Here is a 17431-nt window from a genome sequence, read left to right as displayed (position 1 = left end):
ACAACACAGAAGAGCCACCTCCACAGGACAAGACTCAGCAGTCCATCTGCATCTTAAGGATAAAGGACACTCTTTCGAGGATGCCAATGTTCACATTTTGGACAGAGAGGACAGATGGTTTGAAAGAGGAGTGAAAGAAGCCATCTATGTCCACTGTGAGCGACCATCTTTGAACAGAGGCGGGGGTTTACGACACCAACTCTCTGCCATCTATAATCCAGTTTTGAGATCCCTTCCCAGACGCCTTAACGCCCACTCACATCCTGGGCCATCTGACCTCAGGAATTCGCATGATAAGGTGGGGCCAGGTTTCACAATGAACACACCCGAAACTCTGGCTGATTGGGACCCACACCCAGTTTCACACCTTGGCTCAGGCGATTAGAGGATCATCAGGGGGTCCTTTTGTCCCTCTGTGGGGGGTTACTCCCACTAGGTTTATATCTGGGACTCTCCACCATTTGACCTTAGAACTGAAGAAGCTTCTCGGATGAGAGGTGAAACGTCTTCAAGTAACTTAAAGAAGTCCAGACGCTTTTCTTTGCAAGCTCCTTTGACGACGCCTTACTTACTTTAACCTCACTTTCACCATTGCACTTTAGTACAGAAAAAGAAACTTATTTTCTTTGTGGGTGTGTTTCGGTGCAAATGGGAAGGAGTTATAGTTCTTAGTTATAGTTTATAGGCTGTGATAAGTGCTGTTATGAATTTTCAATTAATTGTATTACAACCATCATATGACTCCCTGAGCAAGTGCTTTGGCAACAGTAGGAAGGAAAAACCCGCTTTTAACAGGAAGAACAACTAATGTGGTCAAGGATGTTACCTGGGTATTAACTACTAAACATAGACACAGCATAGGTAAATTTAAAAAAAGAAATTAAAAGGTTGCACCAATGGAAAAGGTAAAGCCTTTAAAAAATTACTGTCTAAAAAACAAAACAAATTCTAACTAAAGTCTGGTCAACCATAAATCTGACTGTTAATGGCTTGGACTGTGAGTGTTCATTATAGAGCTTAGTTTCCTCCAAAGGTTTGTTGCACTAAAATAGCTGGCTAAGCAGATTTAAATATTGAATAAATTAGAGTACAATGTAAGAATACCTATCTAAACCTGATCCAACATGCTGTATTTTTACATGCCATTTGTAGTATCTTCACTGTTTTGGTAAAAGTGTGTCTTCTTTATGTTCATGATGTGTTTCACTGCGTGCAAAAAGCAAACTGAAAAGCTAAAGACTTTCGTTTATTGCCATTTTAGATCCGTTATTGAAAATGCACAATTCCAAATGTATCTGCAGAAAACAACATTTTTCACAATTCTCCTGCAATTGAAAGAATAAACCTCTAACAAATTACTCTCTAAAAAATAACAGTGAAAAACAAAAATACTGATATGATCTGTTAATCATTCAAACAAAGTTCTGGTTGGTAATCAAAAATTTGAATGACTCCACTCATTCTGTCAATTATACTTTGATTTTACTTGTTAGAAGTGACTGGCATCGGTCGGCCTGCCCGTGATGTTGTGTTCTCGGAATTTCGAGGGTTAATCACCACCTGGGACGAGGGTTATTGGAGGACACGGGGTGTTTATTCTCTACTCGGGCACGGACGAAAAGAAGAGGAGAAAACCACCCACTCAACTTTCATTGTACCTGGATCAGCTGTTCACTGTTTTTACCACTTTGTAAATAAACCACACTGTTTATTCTTAAAGAGCAGTGTGTTCTTCACTTTTCACAGTACAACAAACTAACCTGTTTATCCTGCACTAACCTACAGCAAGGAAATACAGCAGCTGGACCTTTAGCTAGCAACACACTTTGAGACAAACTGCACACAAACACTTTGTGTGTTTGTGATGTTTGTTGAGCTGAGAGGAAAGCTGCACTGGAAATTAACTGACACTTAAAAACAATCACTTTTAATCCCTGACTTTGACACATGTCATCTTTTTTTATCCACTGGTGATTAATAAACAAACAAAGGTCTGCAGTCTCCAAAAGTTGATTCTGTTTATCTGAAAGTAGCGTTTTCAGTGGGAGAAACGTTTCGTCTCTCATCCAAGTGACTTCTTCAGTGTCAGCTGACTGCAGGTTTCTCCAATCTAATTAACAGTACATTTGCATAATGACTGAAACCAGCCCAGTGAAGGAACAATGGGCTGGGAGGTCCACAGTGACAAGATAATAACGAGATAATGATTCCCCCCAAATGCATTATAGCCAAAGTAATGAGCCTGTTTTGAAAACGTAATAAGTAGAAAGTACAGATATTTGCTTGAAACTGTAGGGAGTAAAACTAAAAAGTAGTCAGAAAAATCTGTTCCCTTGACATCTGCCTTTGCCTGTTGTTCAGAATGCTGACATCTGTTTGATGCTATTGCTTATGCTATTGTCACAAGTAAATGCTATAATGTCAAGCTCCATGTGTCTCTCACTGGCGACTGACAGCACACAGCATATGAGATGAAGGAGGGGTGGTGAATCCCAGAGCTGGTGTGAGATCCAGTTCATCCTCTGTGATTCCAGGTGGAGGAGTGAAATGAAAGCGCTGAATGAGGGAGGTGAAGAAGAGGAAGAGCTCCATCTTAGCCAGACCTTCTCCGAGACACATCCTGCGACCTGCAAGAGCAGTTTACACTCATTTAAATCCAATCACGTCTGTGGAAGTGTACATTTTATCAAAGTTGTCATACCTGCAGAAAAGGGCATGAAGGCATCTCTCCTGACAAATTGACCCTTTTTGTCCAGAAAATGTGAAGGGTTAAAAGTGTGTGGGCTCTCCCATTCACTCTCATCATACAGGACAGAGGTGAGAAGGGGAAACACAATAGTTCCCTGTGGGAAACCAAGAAGATTTCTCATGTAGATGTACATCTACAGAACTAGTTCAGGTTATCAGAAGTGAATCAAGATGTTAAAATATATTTAGGTACAGCAGCTGACCTTTTTGATAAAGTATCCCTTGAAGGTGACATCTTGGCTAGTTTGGTGAGGAAGAGACATGGGAGCAATATTCGCCAGTCTCTGAGTCTCGTGAATGACTGCATCAGTGTATGGCAGGTTTTTCCGGTCATCTACACAAACTTGTCGGCTTCCTACTACCCGGCTCAGCTCCTCGTGGACCTGCTCTGCAGAGACAAAATAAAGAAACGCATTTGTCCACATTAGTTTTAACAGATCTGCTAAAATGTGTAAAAAAAAAAAATTTAAATCCAAAATATACACAGAATATTGTTATGGTGCACATTGTTTGCATCTGACATGTGTATTTATTTACCACTGACTGGTAGTAACAAAGACAAAACTCCTAATTTTTTGCCTTATCTCTCTGATATCACATGCTGACATGTCAGTAAACCCATAACTGAAGTCCTTGGTCTTGTACCCCAACAGGACATTGAACTCTATTTATGTGTTATTACCATACATAATGAGACTTGCATGTCTTGTCCAGTTCCTTACCCTGTATGTGTGGGTATTTAGCCATTAACAGCAAACCCCATCTCAGTGTGGCTGCTGTGGTGTCAGTGCCAGCAGCAAACAGGTTGCTCACTGTGAATGTCAAGTTCTCCTCATTGTAGTGAGTATCCAAAACACAGGAGTCCTAAAAGAAGTAACACTCACATTGCTTATTGCTATCAAACCTAAAGTGTAAATAATATTATCATAATTTTAAAAAACACATATTGTCTTACTTCTTCTTTCTGTTTCACAATCAGAAAACAGTCCACAAGCCCTCGGCACAGTCCGGGCTCCAGAGTCTCTTTCAGATGATTAATTAAATTCTTTATATCTGTGACAGCCATCTCAACATTTTTTAACACCACCTGGCGATTTTTTATCCAACCGAACAGCCGAGGAAACATGTTAAAAAGCTGTGGAAAAAACAGTAAAACAAAGCTTATTCCAAGTAAATACACGTAATTATCAGAAATAAAATGAAATACACTTTACTTTGTCATATGACACAGTTTACATACTTAAAAATGTCAATATAGTATTATTACACAATTTTTCACTAAATCCTGGTTTTCATTTTTGTGAAAGCACCAATGACTTAACTTATTTCAGAATTTCTCTCACAGAAATCATTGAAATCACATTTAACAAAGTTACTGTTGCTGTGCATCTAAAGATATCTAATATTTTCAGGTAGCGTTACCATGTATTCTCTTAATGACTGTGAGTGCATATTGTGTCATATACAGTGGGGCAAAAAAGTATTTAGTCAGCCACCGATTGTGCAAGTTCTCCCACTTAAAATGATGACAGAGGTCAGTAATTTGCACCAGAGGTACACTTCAACTGTGAGAGACAGAATGTGAAAAAAAAATCCATGAATTCACATGGTAGGATTTGTAAAGAATTTATTCGTAAATCAGGGTGGAAAATAAGTATTTGGTCACCTCAAACATGGAAGATCTCTGGCTCTCACAGACCTGTAACGTCTTCTGTAAGAAGCTTTTCTGTCCCCCACTCGTTACCTGTATGAATGGCACCAGTTTGAACTCATCATCTGTATAAAAGACACCTGTCCACAGCCTCAAACAGTCAGACTCCAAACTCCGCCATGGCCAAGACCAAAGAGCTTTCGAAGGACACCAGGAAAAGTATTGTAGACCTGCACCAGACTGGGAAGAGTGAATCTACAATAGGCAAGCAGCTTGGTGTGAAAAAATCAACTGTGGGAGCAATCATCAGAAAATGGAAGACATACAAGACCACTGATAATCTCCCTCGATCTGGGGCTCCACGCAAGATCTCATCCCGTGGGGTCAAAATGATCATGAGAACGGTGAGCAAAGATCCCAGAACCACACGGGGGGACCTGGTGAATGACCTGCAGAGAGCTGGGACCAAAGTAACAAAGGTCACCATCAGTAACACACAACAACGGCAGGGAATCAAATCCCGCAGTGCCAGACGTGTTCCGCTGCTGAAGCCAGTGCATGTCCAGGCCCGTCTGAAGTTTGCCAGAGAGCACATGGATGATACAGCAGAGGATTGGGAGAATGTCATGTGGTCAGATGAAACCAAAGTAGAACTTTTTGGTATAAACTCAACTCGTCGTGTTTGGAGGAAGAAGAATACTGAGTTGCATCCCAAGAACACCATACCTACTGTGAAGCATGGGGGTGGAAACATCATGCTATGGGGCTGTTTTTCTGCCAAGGGGACAGGACGACTGATCCGTGTTAAGGACAGAATGAATGGGGCCATGTATCGTGAGATTTTGAGCCAAAACCTCCTTCCATCAGTGAGAACTTTGAAGATGAAACGAGGCCGGGTCTTCCAACATGACAATGATCCAAAACACACCGCCCGGGCAACAAAGGAGTGGCTCCGTAAGAAGCATTTGAAAGTCCTGGAGTGGCCTAGCCAGTCTCCAGACCTCAACCCCATAGAAAATCTGTGGCGGGAGTTGAAAGTCCGTGTTGCTCGGCGACAGCCCCAAAACATCACTGCTCTCAAGAAGATCTGCATGGAGGAATGGGCCAAAATACCAGCTACTGTGTGTGCAAACCTGGTAAAGACCTATAGTAAACGTTTGACCTCTGTTATTGCCAACAAAGGTTATGTTACAAAGTATTGAGTTGTATTTTTGTTATTGACCAAATACTTATTTTCCACCCTGATTTACGAATAAATTCTTTACAAATCCTACCATGTGGATTCATGGATTTTTTTTTCACATTCTGTCTCTCACAGTTGAAGTGTACCTCTGGTGCAAATTACTGACCTCTGTCATCATTTTAGGTGGGGGAACTTGCACAATCGGTGGCTGACTAAATACTTTTTTGCCCCACTGTATACATTTTATTGTATCCCATGATTAAGAATTACTCTCTTTGGCTCAATGAGCAACAAACAAATTTATAAAATAAGAAGAAAAAAGATTGTGAAAAAGCAAACAGTCAGATTTCCAATGCACCACAGAGCCACATTTGCAAAACACATGGCCAAACAGCGGGAGCAGCAGGAAGAACTGCAGAATCGAATCGAGCGTATGATGGATTGAGAACCTGGCAGCTCGGATCTGGTCCCGGCCGCCACCCCAACTGGCGTTCCCCGAAGCCGTGGAAGTGGAGGAGGTCCTGACTGTTCCGGTGCCCGTCGTCGGGTGGGAGCGGCTGGTGCCTGGCAGCCTTATACGTGTAGTAGAAATCAGGTCATGAGGCCTGTTTGTTGTTGCTAATTTAAGCTGCTTTTATAAGATTTTATAGTTTCACAGGATGTTCTACTTCCATATATGAATGTATGTGATTGTCATTGTAGCAGGTTGAAAAAGCTACATGTTTATTTTTGTAAGAAAACGGGATCGTCTAGTGGTGACGTGTGTGCCAAACGACCAGAACTGGTGTCCAAAGTCTCAGGGAAGGCTGCATTGAGTGCGTCATCCAGGGAGCCCAGGTCACAGTCAAAACGTCAAGATGGCCACTGTTACCCCACGGCGGTTGTTGATAGTAAAGATCCAGAAAAGACTTTGTGATTTGAGTGTGAGCCAGCTGCGCACTGTTGTTTCTTCAGTGGAGGATGGCAGTATGACTCGCAATCTTGATGGCTTAAGTCAGGGGTGTCAAACTCAAATACACAGTGGGCCAAAATTCAAAACTGGAACAAGGTCGCGGGCTAACATTAATATTTATTGAAAAAAAATCTTCCTCCAGATTTAAGAATGAATCTCTTCTTATGGACTCAAACAAGTTTTGCTGAAAAACTGAATATGGAACGAGCAAAGCTTAATACTAAACAATATATATATTAGCTGTATAATACCAGTAGGCCAGCTCTAATAATAATTTGGTATGGCTTCGCGGGCCAAATGTAATTAGGCTGCGGGCCAAATTTGGCCCGCGGGCCAGAGTTTGACACCTATGGCTTAAGTGAACCAGAACTGTATGACCTGATCGTTGAGTACATCAGAGGTGAAAAGTTAAGAGCGTTGGAGGATGAAGGTATGGCCCAGCTCTTGCTCCTCGACGACATCGAGAGTGACCTGCTGTCAACGGACGTCGGAGGGGCTGGAGATCATCTGGCCGTGCCGCTTGAGATGGAAGATATTCCTAACCAGCAGCAGGAGTGCCCTACTTGACCCCACACATCCTGACAGACACCTGGCTATGCCAGCTGACCACATCCCCTAACACAGACTCTCACACACAGCCCATTCTACCGCAGGACAGAGACATCTCCACCTTTCCCTCATCCATGCTAAGAGACACTGATACGCCCACCAAGAACTTCAACATCCCAGCTTCAGTGTCACCGGCGCCTAGTGTTGCTGGGGTTTCCCCTGGCAGGGTGAGTCGTCCGTCCAGAGGATATGACCAAGTTTTGAGTCTCAGTGATGTGGCAGCTTTGTTTCCACGCAGAGAATTCAAGTTGCATGGTGGACAAATTTCAGATCTTGGCTCGGATATGTCCTACAGTAGTCTGTGCAAACAAATTGATGAGGGGTTACAAGAAGGGTTTACTGAGTGTGAAATAATCAGAACCTTGCTAAAGATAATGAAGCCTGGTACTCTCAAGGAAATGTTAACCAACAAAGATGATTTGACAGTTGATGGTTTGAAGAAACTTCTCCGCTCTCATATTCGAGACAAGAATAGCGCTGAACTCTTTCAAGAGCTAAGTAATGCTAAGCAGCAAGACAAAGAGAGTGCACAGCAGTTTTTGTACAGAATTATAGGGTTAAAACAGCGTGTACTATTTGAGTCACGACAGCCTGGTGCAGACTTTAGCTATGACAAAAAGCTTGTGCAGGGCACATTTCTTCACACACTTTATCAAGGGTTCAATGAAAAAAACAACTATGTGAGACAAGACCTCAAACCTTTTCTTAATGACTTGCAGGTTAGTGACGACTTTTTGCTTGAACAGATTACAAAGTCCATCAGCGAGGAAGCTGAGAGACTGAGGCGACTGGGTACAGCATCTAAAATCAGACCTGTGACTGTAAGTGCCGCTCAGCTTGCTAACACGGACTTGACTGAGCAAGCGAAGGTTAACACTGAGCTACAGGCTAACCGTGCAGCTATTAGAGAACTGACTGCCCAAGTGTCTTCATTGACTAGACAGCTAACTAAAGTGGTGAGCCAGACTGATAGTGTGGCATCTGGAGACTCCTGCTCGCCCCTGAACCACCCTCCAACACCTCCAGCTGAGAACCGGGGCAGATGTGGTGATTGTGTACAGCAAGGCAAAGTGAGCTGCCCCCCACTGCTTTGCGTGTGGCCAGCCAGGACACCGGGCTATTGGCTGCCTGCGGCGTAAGGTGTCGGGAAACGGGGTGAGGTCACTGGAGAGGGGCTGCCAGTGACCGAACAAGCCGAGGAGTCCCCAGCACACACCAGTTTTGCTAAGACTTCAAGTGTGGTGAGATCAAATGTACCCAGTCCTGCACCACCAGCGAAACCCACTGCACAGCTTATTGGGAACAGATGTATGGTCTCATGTGCCATCAATGGAGTACCACTTAAGATGCTGCTTGATTCAGGGGCCCAAGTGACTATGGTATCAAGAGCATGGATAGAGAAAAACATCCCCCACATTAAGATCAAGCCACTTGAGTCCCTCCTTTCAGACCAGCCTCTGGAAATAGCGGCAGCTAATGGTACAGACGTTCCATTTGATGGTTGGGCAGACACGGAACTTCAAATTCAGAGTGTGAACTATGGGCATGTCGCCATACAAGTGCCAGTGCTTATCAGTCAGCACAACCTTAACTGTCTTATTTTAGGCAGCAACGTAATAGCTGAAATCCTAAAAACCAATAAAGAACAGAGAGGTGGGGCTGACCTGTCTGCGCTCCTCAAAGAAGCTTTAAGTGTCAGCAGCAGTGCAGTAGATGCTCTAGTTTCAGCACTTCAGATGCCCACCCCTGATGAAATAGATCCTGAGTGTAGTGTGAGAACAGGAAAAAAAGGTGTAATGATTCCTGCAGGACAGATTTGTGAAGTAAAGTGTAGAGTCAGAGAATGGCCAAGAGGTGGCCCACGACTCTTCCAACCAAATCTAGAGAACAGCTGCTCTGAGGGTTTGGAGTTGTTCCCAGCTTTGGTAGATGTCCCCAGTGGGTTGACAAAAATTGTTAAGATTCCCATTCAGAATCCTACCAAACATGACATTTTTCTCTCCAAAAGAACAGTCTTAGGTACATTGGAAGAGGTGACTGAAGTAAAACCTGTCAAGTATCTCTCTGCTGACGCAGGGTCATCAGCCCATACAAATGTAAAAGTGTGTTCAGTTCAGCTAGGTAACGAAAAGCATCAGACAGAAGTCAATGAAGGTCAGAGATGGCATCCACCTGTTGATTTGTCCTACCTGACAGAGGGTAGTTAGAGACATGTTGTATGAACAGTCAGATGTTTTTGCCCAAAGTGACTCTGACATTGGTTGCATCCCAAGCTTGCAGTTGAAAATTAATCTGAAAGACGATACGCCTGTCCAGACATCCTACAATTCGGTCCCCAAACCTTTGTATAAAGAGGTAAAAGAATATGTTCAGAATTTGCTGGACAACGGCTGGATCAGAAAGTCCACATCACCCTACTCATCTCCGGTGGTGTGTGTCCGAAAGAAAGACAAAAGCTTACGCTTGTGTATTGACTTTCGGGGCCTTAACCGTAAAACCATTGCTGACCGCCACCCACTACCACGCATCCAAGACCTGCTGGATAATTTGGGGGGCTATTCATGGTTTTCAATACTCGACCAGGGTAGTGCGTACCACCAGGGCTTTGTTGATGAAAGATCAAGACACCTGACAGCATTCAGCACGCCTTGGGGGTTGTACGAGTGGATCCGCCTCCCATTTGGCCTTACCAACGCCCCAGCAGCATTTCAGAGATGCATGGAGGGGGTCCTTGATGGTCTGAGGGATGAGTGCTGCTCACCATATTTAGATGATGTGCTTTGCTTTTCCAAGACTTTTCATGACCATGTTGATGATCTGATGCATGTGCTTTGCCGCCTGCGAGAGCATGGTGTGAAGCTACGTCCCAAAAAATGTGAACTGTTTAAGCGTCAGGTCAGGTATGTTGGGCGCTTGGTGACCACTGAAGGTGTCCAGATAGACCCAAAAGATCTCGAAGCAGTGGAACATTTGAGAGACAGAGAGCCAAAGAACATGGGAGAGGTCAGAGCACTCTAGGGTTTCTAGGGTATTACAGGACGTTCATTCAGGACTTTTCTAGAATAGCGAGGCCACTGTTTAAGCTTATTGAGAGTCCCAGTGATCCTAGCCTGCAATGTAGCTCAACTAGAGCCAAAATCAAGTTAAAGCGCACAAATGGTGGTCAGCTTCCTTCCAAAACACCAGTGCAATGGACAGCAGAACATCGTACTGTGGTGTCACGTCTGGTGGATATGTTAACCCGTCCACCTGTCCTGGCTTACCCAGATTTCAGTTTGCCCTTCGTTCTACACACAGATGCATCAAATGAAGGCCTGGGGGCTGTGCTTTATCAGCAACAGGGGGAAAAGCTTATGGTTCCAGGACACTCACGATTACCATCTCCATTCTGGCAAGCTTGAATTCCTTGCCCTGAAGTGGGCAATTTGTGATAAATTTAGGGATTACCTCTACTATGCACCCACTTTCACAGTGTACACAGATAATAATCCCCTCACATACATCTTGAGCACAGCAAAGTTAAACGCTGTGGGACATCGGTGGGTGGGCGAATTAGCTGACTTCCATTTCACTGTAAAGTATAGACCAGGCAAGTCCAACGCAGACACTGACACGCTCTCCCGCTATCCATTGCCACTCCAGGAACACCTCATGGAGTATACTGAGACACTGTCCCCAGAAGTGGTTTCTGCAATCTGGCAAGGAGACAAAGCCATGAGAGACGGTGATGTACCATGGGTGGCTGCACTGCACTGTGTTGACGACACACCCCCTGAAGGTGCCCCTGTCATCACCCCAGAAAACATCAGGGCTGCGCAGAGGGAGGACCCCCCTATCTGTGAGGTGATAAATCTGAAAAAGAGTAGATGGAGTCCTAATAGTAAAGATAAGAGACAGCTAGGACAAGAGACACGTAGGCTAGTACATGAATGGAACAGACTTGTACTTGAGGAAGGAATACTGTACAGACAGACTGGACAAAGAAAACAGCTGATTCTACCCAGTAAGCTGAAGCAAACTGTACTGAAACACCTGCATGACGATATGGGACATGTTGGTGCTGACAAAGTCATTCAGTTAGCAAGGGAGAGGTTTTACTGGCCTTTTATGCAGCGTGAAATTGAGGACTATGTCATTCGCCAGTGCCCTTGTATCAAACAGAAACGGCCAAGTGTCCCAGAGAGAGCACCAATGGGCTCGATAACAACCAGTGCCCCCTTTGAACTCATTTCGGTTGACTATTTACATCTAGAACCAAGTAAAGGTGGCTTTGAGTACATTTTAGTCTTGGTAGATCACTTTACCCGTTTTGCCCAAGCTTACCCGACTAAGAATAAATCTGGCAAAACAGCAGCTGAGAAAATCTTTCTTGACTTTATCCCGCGTTTCGGGTACCCTGAAAAGCGGCATCATGACCAAGGCCGGGAGTTTGAGAACAACCTTTTCCAAAGACTCAAACAGCTGGCAGGAATAGGCCACTCTCGAACAACCCCCTACCACCCACAGGGAAATCCTGTTGAGCGTCTAAATAGAACACTTCTACAAATGCTACGGACTCTTCATGAGGAGAAAAGGGCAGAATGGAAGGATCATTTGCCCCATATAGTCCATGCATATAACTGCACAAGACATGAGGCAACAGGCTATTCACCTTTCTTCCTCCTTTATGGAAGAGCCCCACGCTTGCCTGTTGATCTGCTTTTTGATTTAAAACCTGAAAAAGAGTCACAGTCCAGACAGGAGTATGCACAAAAGTGGGCTGCACGCATGCAGGAAGCCTATAAAATTGCTTCAGAAAACAGTGCAAAGTCCTCTGCAAAGGGGAAAAAGCATTATGATCAGCACATCAAAGGCATCGCACTGCAACCAGGAGATCGAGTGCTTGTCAGAAACCTCTCCGAGCGGGGTGGTCCAGGCAAACTCCGTGCCTACTGGGAAAAGAAAATTCACAGAGTTGTTGAGAAGATTGGAGATGGACCTGTATATAGGGTACAATCAGAAACAGGAGACAAAACCTTTCGTGTCCTGCATCGAAACCTCCTGCTGCTTGTGACTGATTTGCCGGTAGAGCAAGATCAGCAGGGACGTCAGAAAAGACAAATACAAAGACTGGGAGAGACAAACCCCAATGAAACAGTGGAACATGAGTCTGATCATTCGGATGAAGAGGAAGGGTACACATACAGCCTGAGAACTATACCTGTGTATCAGTGGAGGAGAGTTAACCCCAAAAGGCCTCAGCCGAGACCACACAGTGAACTGAGAGCTGTAGCTCCTGAGTTTCAGCCAATAAGACACGAAATGGAATCAGTGGAAGTGCAGCAGGGAAGTGCAGTCCCACCAGCTGTATCTACAGAACCAGCAGATTTCCCAATGCCTGTTGTTTCATCACCAACTGTGGAAACCCAGGAGGAACCTGCAACTGAGGATCTTATGGAGGACACAGGGTCGGAGAGCTGTGTGGATAACAGGGACCCTGCCCCAGAGACACCAGAATGGGATGTGCCACCAATACGGAGGTCGACCAGAGCTGTGAAACCGAAAGAGGTTTTTACATATAGCCAAATGGGACAGCCTTCATATCAGCTCTGGAGACCTGGAGCAAACATGATGCTTGCATATGTTCCCTGCCACATGTCACTTTACCCAGCTGTTCCTGACTGTTATTACCTCACACCAGTATGGACATGTTAGACTGGTGACCAAAAGACCTTTTGACATTACTCCTGGAACTAATAGTTTTGACTATTAGACTTTAAAGACTTTGGGCAAACGCCATGAAGTGTGTTAGTTTGGTTCCAGATGTCCGGAGCCATCTCTTAAAGCAGGGGAGAGTGTAGCAGGTTGAAAAAGCTACATGTTTATTTTTGTAAGAAAACCAAATACCCCCTTATTTTTTGTTTATTATTGTGACTTATTTTGACATTGTTATGTGTTGTTATATTGGTTATATTTCATTATGCCAGTAGATGGTGCTCTTGCACTGCTGTGGAACTACCAGAGAGACTAGCTATAGGCTCTGCGTATGCGCAGCTCAGAAATAAATGAGCTCCAGCCTGAGCAAGACGCTAACTTCGGTGTCCTCTCTATTAATCCACAGGTACTGACAAACAAACTTTTATGTTACCGAACTGGTTCTAAATGTCATGTAAGTTGAGTAACAACTGTTCGGCTATATTTTGAGATGAGAGTGATGATGTTGTTTTGTGGTATTTTGTTGTAATGAGTATTAGTGTATCATCGGCATAATGCTTTAATGCTACGTAGCACTATAAGTATATGCTATGACAGTGGCAACCTGCGACTTCCGAAAATGTGTTGTAGTGTTTGTTTTAGTGTTAGCCAAGCAGTACTGAGTACATGTATTAAGGGGAAAGCTTTTTGTTGGTGAAACAATGTTTGCAGTCGTCTGCCGCCATGTTGGTTGCGTTCAGGAGACGCCATGTTCAAAAGTAATAGCGTATATGGCGCGAATGTGGGGAAAGGTTGTGTGAATGTGAGATGGGTTATTTTGGTATGTTGTTATGCTTTGGCCGTGAGTGTTTTGTTTAAGTGTGAGTATGTAAAGTCATTTTGAATTAGTTTGTATTTATTTTGCTTTTGAGAGAATGCTTTTTGTAACTTTATTTTTGTTTATGAACTCTGTTATTTTATGAGAAGAATGCATGGTCTAGTGTGATTTGTATTGTGTATATGTGGAGAAATAAATGAGCTCCAGCCTGAGCAAGACGCTAACTTCGATGTCCTCTCTATTAATCCACAGTTTGCTCATATTTGGCTACGCAGTGCTCTCTAGCCTGTGTGCCGCTTGCTGCCGGTCCAGATTCCCCTAGGTCTGGTGCCGGTAACATCATCAAATCTGAATCAGCATGAAAACGGATGCTGATTGCTGTTAAAGCTGTAACAGTATCAATTTATACCTCGATCCTTTGCACAGTGGTAATATTAGTGGATTTAAATCTTATGTGTAATTTATTTTAAAAACAGCGTCAAGTCAAAAAGCCAACCTGGACTGATGCAGAACCTGAGACACATATGGTTTGATTGGCTCGCTTCACCATGTTCTTGAATACAGGGTCACCGTAGTCAAATCTGCTTCCGTACACAATAGAGGAGATAATGTTGGCTGTTGCGTAAGTTATTGGAAGAGCTGTATCAAAAGCATTTCCTGTAAATTGACACACAAGGGGGGGGGGGGGGAATCTAAAATAAATAAATTCGTACACGGGCTAACAGAAATGCACAAAATTTAGAGGTGTGCTAAAAAATTTTAAAAAATCCTTTAAGTTGAAGTTCAGGGTTCAAAACTGCTTCAGCACACAATGTCATCACTTACATGTACACACACTATCGCCATACCTTTATGCTCTTCAATCACTTGAATCAGATAACCACACTCCTCCAGGATTTTATCCTGAGAAAGTCTTTTGCCCATCCCAAAGTTTTTGAGGGTGGTGAGGGCAAAACGTCTCAGCTCTTTCCACGATTCTCCATTTGCAAACAAAATTCCTACAAAACATAAGGTATAATGCATGTCTGCTCCAGCCTAGCAGCCAGAGCCTGACATTCATCAGTTCAGCAGAGGCACAAATGAACAATCAGGCTTGTAGCGCAGACCTTTGTCTGTTTCAGCAGTAGTCTCTGTGACAGAGTTCTCAATTTTGCATTCATGCCTTAACTCAAATAAAGAACTGACAGTATGTGTTTCATGTAATTTTGTATTTCAGCGTGTACTTCTCGGGCTCCACAGCTGAGGTCCTACTTTATCATATTTATCATTTCAAAGTTTGTTTGTTTGTTTTTTCCTGTGTTAATTCTCTTTCACATCACCAATCGGGTAAGAGGTCAGATGACTGCTGTCGTTATCAACTCGATATGTCAGTCCAGGATTTCCCAATCATGTGCTGATTATTTCAAACATGGATAAGTCTGAAGGCAGCAGAGTGACGACTTTTACAAAGCAAGAAAAAAAGATAATTACAAAATAAATATAAAGCATCAAACCACCTCAACCAACCACTGATTCTGAGTTGGATAAGCAAGGGAAAGTGACTTTAGCTGGTAATATAACATGCTAATGTGTGTTAAATGTAAAATCCACAAAGTAAAACATTGATAAAGGGATTTGCTGTTGAGCGATCTGTCAGGTCAGTGAGAGTGAAGGGGGCTGTTGCTCAATCTGATCTTAACCAAGCAAAACAGCAAAGATCAGAGCAAAAAAATAAAATAAAATCAGCATTTCTTCAAAAAGAAAATCATCTGTTTTTAAGGTTTTCAACCGTAATTCTACGGGTCTTTAATTTTTTATTTCAGAGTCATTTTATCACTTTTGATCTGACGTTTCCATCTGTGTCATTGGTGAAATGTTATTATAAAGCCAACTATCAACTGAACTCAAAGTACAACACAATGTTGTCACAAACAGCAGAACTTACTCTCATGGCAGACATCGAGAACAAAGGAATATGCACCACTAAACCTTTAAAATATTATTTTGAAATATTATTTTTCTGATTGAAAAGAAACCTGGACTTCAAGATATTGGTCAGCTGTTGCAAAACATGAGGAAACATGCTGTTAATTGTGTAGCCTGTTTCGATCATGTTTTCTTATATCTCTAGTGATCACAAATAACAAAACCCTGGGCTAACACAGGTTTATGAACATGAAATTAAACTTAATAAACCACAATATAAAGAATCTTACCATGACCTCGGTTTATATCATTAAGTATCGGGGAGATGTTGCGCTCTCCAAACTCCTCTGCATAGTTGACCAGTGCCTCTCTGACTGTCTCATATCCAGCCAGGACCACGACTTTGTTGGTTCCAAAGTAAAGAGTAAATACAGAGCCATATTCCTTTGAAAGCTGGAAGAATCATTCAAAATAATAATAATTAAATAGCATGTTACGTTCCCCTAACATTTCACAGGAGACCCTGCTAGGGCCATAACATAGCATTAGGTATTGTAATATGTTTAAACTGGCTTCTTTTGATTCAGATCTTGAGAAGAGTTACCTTACCTCACACAGAGTTTTGTGGGGTCTGTTAAGATCTAATTGCAACAGGTTACCAAGCAGGGGCAGAGGTCTCGGTCCTGGGGGTTCATTTCCTTTTTCCTTAGAGATGAAAATGATAGAAACAAGATAAAGTACAAGCAGGAAAACAACGGCTGCCAGCATTGTGGTGGGACTGAACAAAATGAAAAAGATAAAATCCCCAAAATGTTCCATTTGCTCTGATGTTGATGGTTCTCCTCTGTGCTGTCCTTGCAGGTAACACACTTTGCTTTGTGCCAGACTGCAGGGTGGGGGGGGTTTGACTGGCTTTGCAAAAAGTAAACACTGCATGGAAGACAGTTAACTCACTCGACGCCGTTTACTAAAATCAGGCTGTTTTCCAATGGCTGATAAAAAGGCCAGGAAGGCTACCAGAGACTCTGATGTCAATAAACAACTCTCCAAAACCACCTGGGTTATCAGGTATACTCTTTTTTTTTTTTTTTTTTCTTTCTCATATTTTTATTGAGAGACAAGTGTACAGTGGTTTACAATGACAATACAATCTGTTCCCCTCACATATTTTTTAGTTTTTCTTACATGAACAGATACGATAACACACACACACACACAGGCACACCCACACACACGCTTAAATAAACAAACAAGACAAAACCTAATAAGAAACTGTTAAAGACTAGTAGTTAAACATATGCCATTTTATGACCAAAATACCCCTTTCTCTGCGATTATGACCGCCACCACGGGGCAAAGTCGCATCATAAAAGTGATGCTTGCATCCCCGAAGTTATACCAGACATCATAAACCAGGTCGCAAGCATCACTTTTATGATGCGACTTTGCCCCGTGGTGGCGGTCATAACAAACAAAACAAACACAAACAACAAACCCCAAAACACACAAAAAAAAAAGGGGGGGGGGAAGAGATATGATATTAATCAGCTTAGATAATGTCACTTCAGAAAAGAATATAGCCCATATGATCTTCACTGCCCTATGCATAGCCAAGAAAACAGTCCTCATGAACTGGAAAAATAAAAATAATCTTAATTCTAACCAATATAGAAATTATCTATTAGATTACATTAGTCTTGACACAGCCTCTGCCACCACATCAGATCAATTGCTCTGGGCCCCTTTTATCAGCTCCATCACCTAGTGGGGGTGGGGGGTCATAGTTTGGTCCCGCCTTCACTGTTGTGATTGGTGAGGGGGTAGGGACAGGCTTAGGGCGTCGGGGGGTTCCCCGGAGGCATCTTCCTTGGG

General features: G+C 43.0%; 1 protein-coding gene across 1 annotated transcript; it reads right to left on the bottom strand.

The window, feature by feature from the left end:
- Positions 1 to 1233: 1233 nt before the first annotated feature.
- Positions 1234 to 16449, bottom strand: LOC146711415 (cytochrome P450 2K1-like). Its single transcript, XM_085454265.1, has 9 exons — positions 16169 to 16449; positions 15850 to 16012; positions 14503 to 14652; positions 14151 to 14311; positions 3704 to 3883; positions 3471 to 3612; positions 2952 to 3136; positions 2702 to 2843; positions 1234 to 2627 (listed from the first exon to the last, which is right to left on the bottom strand). Exons 1-9 carry the CDS (start codon positions 16376 to 16378, stop codon positions 2440 to 2442), a joined length of 1521 nt encoding a protein of 506 aa, XP_085310391.1. The 5' UTR covers positions 16379 to 16449; the 3' UTR covers positions 1234 to 2439.
- Between the last annotated feature and the right edge of the window lie 982 nt (positions 16450 to 17431).

Source organism: Copadichromis virginalis, linkage group LG4 (assembly GCF_057382275.1).
Source record: "Copadichromis virginalis isolate Kocher_CV1m ecotype Utaka linkage group LG4, C_Virginalis_male_GT1.1, whole genome shotgun sequence".
Lineage (NCBI taxonomy): Eukaryota > Metazoa > Chordata > Actinopteri > Cichliformes > Cichlidae > Copadichromis > Copadichromis virginalis.
Note: the sequence above shows the minus strand (reverse complement) of the source record. Positions and strands in the feature narration are given on the sequence as shown.

What these genes read in the sequence shown, in the direction of transcription:
- LOC146711415 (XM_085454265.1), bottom strand. Translation starts at nt 16,378, where the DNA reads ATGGAACATTTTGGGGATTTTATCTTTTTCATTTTGTTCAGTCCCACC. An exon ending in TGATATAAACCGAGGTCATG is followed by an intron (nt 14,653 to 15,849) that starts GTAAGATTCTTT and finishes TATGTTTTGTAG; the next exon opens with GAATTTTGTTTGCAAATGGA. An exon ending in TAAATACCCACACATACAGG is followed by an intron (nt 3,137 to 3,470) that starts GTAAGGAACTGG and finishes TTGTCTCTGCAG; the next exon opens with AGCAGGTCCACGAGGAGCTG.